Genomic DNA, 7,502 nt, shown 5'->3' with positions numbered 1-7,502 from the left:
TTAGCAAGGCGTGCCGAGTGCCAGCAGGGGTGGAGGGGACTCCCGGGGCTTGTCGAAGAAGATGGAGGAGGACATCTCCGTTTTGAGCTTGCTGTCGGCGCTGCCCTCGCTGGAGGCAGTGTCGGGGCTGCAGCCCTCGCAGCAGCAGCAGCAGCAGTCCATGAAGGCCTGGCCCAGGGGTCTGCAGAGGCACAGGAGCAGGACAGGCGTCACCGAGCACTTGAAGAACAGGAAGAACTGGTTGATGAGGTTGAGCAAGTCCAAGGTCTGCTTGGTCATGTCGGGGGACATGTAGGCCACCACGATGTTGCAGACGTTCTCGGGGGTGGTGCAGAGCCCGTAGATGATGGTGAGCCCGATGATGGTGCAGTTCAAGTGACTCTCACACTGGCTGTGCTTGGTCCCTCGGCACTCGGTCTTCTCGGTGCCGCTGATCCTCCGGGTCACCAGCTGGCAGCTCACGGTGAAGAGGATGGGCAAGCAGAAGTAGCAACCGAAGTACCACCACATCCGAGCGTTTTGGTAGGTAAGCACCAGTGAGTAGACGGACTCAGGCAGGTTGGATGAGGGTTTCATGGTGCAATACTCCGTTACCACGCCAGACACGGGTGATGTGTCCTGCGCCAGCTGCCAGAGCAGGATCTCAGGCACCGACAGCGTCATGGAGCCCACCCAGATGACGGCCAGCTTGGCGATGATGGACTGGCACTGCTCAATGGGCCTGGCACTGGCCTGGGGGCTGGTGGCTGCGTGGAACCTATCGATGCCCAAAGCGCAGAGGCTGAAGGTGGTGACTCCCAGCGACGACACCTGGTGAGAGGGGAGGCAGAACAAGTAAGCGGGCCTTGCTGCAGGGTTATCGTGGGGGGCTTGACTTTACCAGGCTGTTGGCAAACACCTGGCTACCCAAGAACACAGATCAAGACCCTTTCTCCAAGGTTTTAGAGGGGTCACAGCCTGTGGCTGCATCCCAGGGTTGGAGACACTTTTCTGTGACTCCTGAAAGGGCAGTGGATAAAAATGTCCCTTGACCCATTTGTCCCTGCCCAGCTCCCTTTTCTGCAGAAGCAAGAGGCTTTGCTGGATGTCTGTCTGTCCGTCCAACCAGGTGGGAATAGCAGGATTGTCCCTCAGGCTCTTCCTCTATTCTGGATGGCTCTTGGAGAGGAAAAGCAGGGACCATCACACCCACCAGCATCTTCCCAGGCCCCCCAGCTGCCCCAGGCTGGCTTGTCCCTGCCCTGCTCTGCTGAGCTGCCACCTGCTTCCCGGACAGGCCGAATGAGTTGAAGGCGCAGTTGTCACAAATCAGCTTGGGGGAATTTCCGCTGCATTGAGAATAGCAGGAAAAACATCCCATTTGCCAAAGGGAAGAGGCCAAAGGAGGCAGAGGAATCGCGGTGGCTCTGGGAGGGCTGGCAAGGTCATAATCAGCATTCACGGTCCCAGCCCTAGAGCTGCAGCTTTGCTCAGAGCCAAGTCCCACAGCCCTCGGCCAGGAAAATGGCAGAGTCATGTGCTGGTGCGCCCCAGCCCCGTGGCCGTTCCTGGCCTCAAGAAGCCATCAAACGTCACCCTGTACGGAAGGACTGTCCCAGCACTCAGGAAACCTCCCAGGGCTCTGCATGATGCCTGGATAGCAGCTCTAAACAGGTCTGGCACTGCCCGCCCGCAGCCTTTTCCAGTGGTCCTGGGTTGGCCCCTTCAGTGTTGCAGAGCACAGGCGCTCATGACCAGCACTGATGCCAAGCACCCAGCATCACCGTTCAGTTATGCACAGCAGCATCCCCCCAGACGCAGCATCAGGGCACTAGCCCAGCATCACCATCCTGCACCCAGCCCCACCACCCAACAATGCTGCTCATGTCCCAACTTCTCTGCCCAATGCCCAGAGCCACCCCAAGCATCCAGCACCATTGTTCTGCCCCACAACCAGCACCCAGCGCACTTGCCCAGCTCCCTGGCTGGCACCTGAAGCCACCCCAGCACTGCTGTGCTGCTGCCTCTCCTCTCCCCTACACCCTCCCACAGACTCTTCTGTCTCTCCTGGTCCCCTTGGTCCTGGCATGTAATTCAGACACGGCAGAGCATCCTTCCCCAGTGCCCTGGCAGGGATGCATCTCGTGCCAGTGGTCACCCCAGGCGCATTGCTACACTCTGCCTGTCACCAGGAGCCCATGTAGCCAGCTCTGCTCCAAAAACCTGGCTTTGTGCCGCCCTGCCCTGAGCATTTGAGTGGCTACAAAGCAGAGGACAGACGATTTGCTCCTTACAGAGTTCATCCAGCAGCCTGAAATGTTTGCACAGTGCCATACAGAAAGGCTGGACATTAACTATGGGGCCGCAGGCTGATTCACCTCTCGTGGCTGACTCTTTGCTGGGGATTTAGCTCTGGCCTGGCCATGCCCTCCCACCTGGGCTGAAGGGTCCCTGGTGCTGTGTCCCAGGTGAACAGCGAAGCCCTGAAACCCCTTTCTGCCCTTGTTCTGGGGCCCAGAGGCAGGAGGGCAGGGCAGGATTGGCAGCTGGGGCAGCAGAGCAGGAGTAGGCTCCTGGGTGGACCACACCAGGACTATGCCTCCCCGGGGCTGTGCCATTTCCATCCTTCAGCAGCCCCAACATCCCGTCATCCTTCCCGCCTCCTTCCCGCCTCCTTCGGGGACCGAGCTGTCCCAGGGGCACCCTGGTGCAGCTGAATCACTGCCCCTGGAGGTGCCACCCCCCAGGGATCCTGCACAGGGTCATGGCCAGGGAGCCCATGGGCAGCTCAGAGACAGGCCATGGCAGACCCTCCTCAGGAAGGGGTCTGGTCTGGGGACATCACCCTTTCCTTCCTGTCCTCAGCCGAGGCACTGAGCGGGCCTGCCTGGGCAAATGTGGGTCCATATTCCTGCCCCTCTCTGAGTCCTCCTTCCGCCTGGCTGTGACGTCAGGGGCCTGAGGTGGAGGATAAGGATGGGGCAAACAGTTCATTTAGTAAGAGGTTGGGATGGAGACCTCCAGAAATGAGCAGCTCATGCCTCCTGAGCAGGGGACACAGTGCGGAGAGGTGAGGGCTGTCCATCTCCTCTAGCAAACACCACTTCGTCGTGCTGGGCTGTAACTTGCAGGTTTAGGGCTGTGCCTGGAAGGATACCCAGGGTGTGGGTCCATCACCCCAGGCCTGCGCCCAAAGGACCCAGTGGCATTGCTGGGGTCCCCTGCTGGGGGTGTGCAGAGCCAAACCATCTGTGAACGTCCAGGGACCCCCGTGCCTCTGCAGACCCTGCGCAAAGGCACTGACACCCGGGAGCTGAGTGTCATGGTGCTAGCGGGGGGTGGAGCAGCAGAACAGAGTGGGACCGCTGGTGGCAGCAGTGGTCTCAGACCTGCTCACCTCACAGCCCTGGCAGCGGGGGCTGTGCCAGCCCATCCAGGCCCACATCTACCCACCCAGCCCATGCTGGATTCACCCCAACCTGCAGCTGCTCTCAGGTGAAGCAGGAGAGGATAATCCAGTCACACAGGGAGGGGGATGCAGCCAGGTCCTGCACCGGAGAGCCCTGTGGGTCCCAGCAGAAGCTGGACCAGGAAGGGGAATGTTGGAGAGGGGATTGTGATGGGACATGTCAATGTCTTCAGGCCATTTCTTTGCCTGTGATGACTGAGCTCCCCACAGCCATGAGCTTTCCCCATCTGAGCGCCAAGGCCTGCTCTCTGTCCCCTCCAGCTGTTTTTCCTCTGAGCAGGCTTGAGTCCTGGTGATGGGCACAGACAGGTCTGGCAATGACAGATGGCCAGGTCCCAACTCAGCATGATGACAGCCCTGGGAGGGGCACGGCTGGCCTGAGCATGGGTGCCGAGGAGTGTCAGTGGTCCCACACAACCTGATCAGGACTGGGAAGAGCAAGGGCAGCAGCCCCTGGGCCCTCAAGCACAAGCCATGCCCTCAGCTTGGGGCTGGTTTTCGTATGTTGTGTCAGAGGCACTGACCATGGGAGTAGGCACCCAGTGGGACGGGCAGGTTTTGAACTCTGTCTAGCCTGAGTAAGCCTGAGAGGGTCTCCAGGGACCTGGCACTGTCTCTGATCCCTTCCAACTTTGCGTTTGCCACCCTTCATCGATAAACTGACCTTTGGAGCCCCAGACAACATGCACAGGCAGGCTGCATCTGTCTATCATACAGATGCGTGGAGGGGAGCAGCCTGATCCCAGCCACCCCTGCAGGATGGGAGATGCCCCACAGCGTGGGTTTGTTTTCAGCGCAAGAGCAGGACCATGCAAAACCGTGCCATCTGGGGCGTTTTTGCTCATTCCGCCTTCCCCTGCCACCACAGTCACTGTAGCCTTCCCAGGGCTCCCCAGCTCACCCTGAACGTGACCAACCCATCACAGGTGAGGCTTGAGGAAAAGCAAAGATCTCAGGTTCCCAAATGTAATCCCTGGGTTGTCCCACCCCAGTGCTGCTGAGCGCTGCCCCACCTGCAGCCTCCTGCCCACCATGGCCAGTGCTGGGCCAGCATGCTGTGGGGCTGAGCCCACAGAATGGGGGGTGCCAAGCTGGGACAGGGACAGACGGACGGAGGGACCCCATGGACAGAAGTCCCCCATGCTGGCTGGACAAAAGAGGGTTTCACGGGCTGTTCCCAGCCCTGGCAGCGTTGTTCCTGGCTGCAGAGCCTGAGGAATGGCCCAGGGCAGAGGCAAAGGGAAGGTCAATATTGGGACTGTCCCTCGGCTCCTTGCCATGCCCCACGACGGGGGTCTCTGAGGCACACAGCCCTTGTGCCAGGCCATGGGCAACATAGACTGCCCCCAAAGCAAGAGAGCAGAGAGGAGACGAGTCTTGAGCCCTCCAGGGCCCTGTGCAGCCCCTTACCTCCATGAAGGGCACGATGCGACAGGACACATCCCCCAGCAGCCTCTTCTTGGTGATCTCGTTGAAGATGACCACAGGCAGGCAGAAGAAGAGAATAAGGAAGTCCCAGAAAGCCAGGCTGGCTAGGATGGAGTTCCAGGCACTCTTCATGTAGTAGTTGTGCCACACAATGCACATCACAGAGAGGTTTCCAATGATGCCCACAGCGAAGACGATGAGGGACAGGAACATCACGGCATAGGCACTGTAGGAGTTCTCTGTCACCGGGTACAAGGGGTTCTGGATTTGCAGCCGTTTGTCGGAGACAGTGGTGAGGTTGGCTCGGGGCTCTGCCCCCTCCCCGTCTGTGGGGACCCCTTGTTGCCGCTCAGATGGGTCCGTGCTGGATGGCAGCAGGGCCTTGGTTGGGTGCAGGCTGGCAGAGTTGAGGGGCCGTGGGAACTCCACCCGCACCCCTGGCACGTACTGCTGCACCGACTTGGAGTCCTCATCCGTCCCCCGGCGCAGCCTCTCCTTCATCACCTGGACCTCTGGACTGTCCCGGGAAATCGTCTGCAGAGTCCTACCTCTGTCTGCACTCTGGGTATGGTGGCTGCTGCCTTTCCCAGGCTTCCCAGCCCTAGTTTGCATTGCCACAGCTCCCAGTGCCAGCAGCATCAGCAGCAGGAGGATAAGTGACGGCGGAGAAGGCATGGTCCCCCTCTGCACCCTCCGGAGAAAGCCTGTGGTGGAGACAGAGCAGCCCCGAGCGCAGGGATCCCGGGGCTGCGGGCAGTGAGGGAGCCTTCCGGAGGAGCAGCCGCTCTGTCCGGCTCCGGCCGCTGCTCTGGGCTCTCTGAGAGCTCCGGGCAGAATAAAAGCCGCAGAGCCGGGCCCTCTGCTGGTCACCCACCCGCTCCGGGGAGGCTGCCAAGCTCTGCGGAGATGCGCCAGCTCCCAGGCCCGGCAGCCCAGCATCCCCCAACATCCCCCCAGCATCCCCCAACATCCCCCCAGCATCCACCAGCAACATCTCTCACCATCCCTCCCGCATCCCCCAACATCTCTCCAGCATCCCCCCAGAAGAAGCCAGATGAAGGATTCTCACAGCTTGGCACTGAGGACGGGCTGCTGAGCTCAACTCTTCCCGCCCGCGATCTTCCACCTCCCCTGAGCAGGCAGCTCTAAGGATGCCCGACGTCTGGCACTGGGCACCATGTGGCACATCCCCTGCCACACTCAGCCTGGGCTCAGGGTGCCCTCAAACCTCCCCGGGGCTGGAGGGGTGACAGGGCTGCCCTGTCGGGAGGGTCAGAGGAAGGACTGGCTGGCCTCAGGCAATGCGCCTTGCCACATCAGGGTGTCAGTTCTGCTGGCCCAATTCTCCCAACGTTTGTTGCTGCTTTTCCTACTGACTTCCCCCCCAGGACAGGGGTTTGAACAGAACTGAGGTCTCTGGTCCCCTGTACCTCTGACTTGCCCCCATACCTGTCATCTATCCCCAACACCCATCATCTTTCCCCATTTCCATCGGCTTTCCCTGTACCCACCACCTCTCCTCTACTTTAGCCTCCTGTTCCCCCACCTCTTATATCTCTCCCTGCACTGTCACCTCTTCTCCATGACTGTGGGACCAGAGGGACCAGGGTCCCCTCTGGGGACATGCCCTGTGGCACCTCGGCAGTCCATGGGGATGCACGCCAGGCTTGAAGCAGTGGGGCTACCCCAGACCTGGAGAGCTCAAGGAGTCTGTCCCTCTCCTGCATGGGGCAGTGGCAGGGGCCAGGACACCTCACCCCATTGCAGCCAGCAAACACCAGCTTCCCTCTAGCTGGAACCCCACTGCTGTCTCCATCTGGCACCGTGCCTGCTCTTCCCCGAGCCAGAAGGGCCTCTGGGCTGACGTCCCGGAGCACTGAGGGGGATGTGGGCCTCGTGCTGTGTCACTAGGAGCTGGGAGAGCCGATACCACTAGAGCCAGCGCCAGGAAACGGAGTCCCAGAGCTCAGAGGCTCCCCCTTCCAGGTGAGCATATGACCACAGCTAGCAGGACATTTGCTGACGTGGGTTTCAGTGTTGGGATGCTCCTGCTCTGCTCAAAATCACATTGTACTCAGCTGTCCTTTGGTGCTCAGCCACTGTAGCTGGGCTGACGGAGACTCCTGTTGCCCCACGTCCCTCCAGGGTGGGGCAGAAGTTTCCTCTCCCAAATCATTTTGCTCAGCCAGGTGTAAGCCCTTCATCCCTCCTGCACTGGAGCCATTCCTCTGTTGTATGTGACAGTGCTGATCAGCAAAGGCCACAGAAATCGGAGGCACATCAGCAGCCTGGCGCTTTTGCTTGAAGTCCCAGCCTGCTGCTGGCAGCGCTTTGCCCAGGGCCCTGGAGGCAGCTGACAGCTGTGCCTGGCTGCTCTCCTTTCTCACACTGCTTCTCCTGCAGCCAGGTGCTGCTCTTTGACTCTCAATGATGCTATGATTTTTCAGCATCATTTGGATATTTCCGACAGGGAAAGGAGGATTTCAGCTCTTGCTGGGTATTACAGAAGCAGACACTGGCAATGCCTGAGGTCTGTCCTGGATGCAGAGGGACAGGTGCCTCGAAGTGATCACTGGCTTGATGCTGGTGGAGCCTGCCTACTGCAGAGGAAAAGTGGCTCAGCCTG

At 60.1% G+C, this 7,502-nt stretch overlaps 1 protein-coding gene across 1 annotated transcript; it reads right to left on the bottom strand.

Annotated features, from left to right (window-relative positions):
• Positions 1–5,551, bottom strand: GPR37L1 (G protein-coupled receptor 37 like 1). The gene is made up of 2 exons (XM_009816712.2): positions 4,859–5,551; positions 1–810 (listed from the first exon to the last, which is right to left on the bottom strand). The coding sequence occupies exons 1-2, from the start codon at positions 5,549–5,551 to the stop codon at positions 1–3; spliced, it is 1,503 nt and encodes a 500-aa protein (XP_009815014.2).
• Positions 5,552–7,502: the final 1,951 nt, after the last annotated feature.

The sequence above is a fragment of the Gavia stellata genome, chromosome 30 (genome assembly GCF_030936135.1).
Source record: "Gavia stellata isolate bGavSte3 chromosome 30, bGavSte3.hap2, whole genome shotgun sequence".
NCBI lineage: Eukaryota > Metazoa > Chordata > Aves > Gaviiformes > Gaviidae > Gavia > Gavia stellata.
This window is presented reverse-complemented; position numbering and strand designations above follow the sequence as displayed.

Coding starts and splice junctions, on each gene's coding strand:
- GPR37L1 (XM_009816712.2), bottom strand. CDS start 5,551: ATGCCTTCTCCGCCGTCACTTATCCTCCTGCTGCTGATGCTGCTGGCA. Junction 811..4,858: donor GCATCGTGCCCTTCATGGAG/GTAAGGGGCTGC, acceptor CCCTCTCACCAG/GTGTCGTCGCTGGGAGTCAC.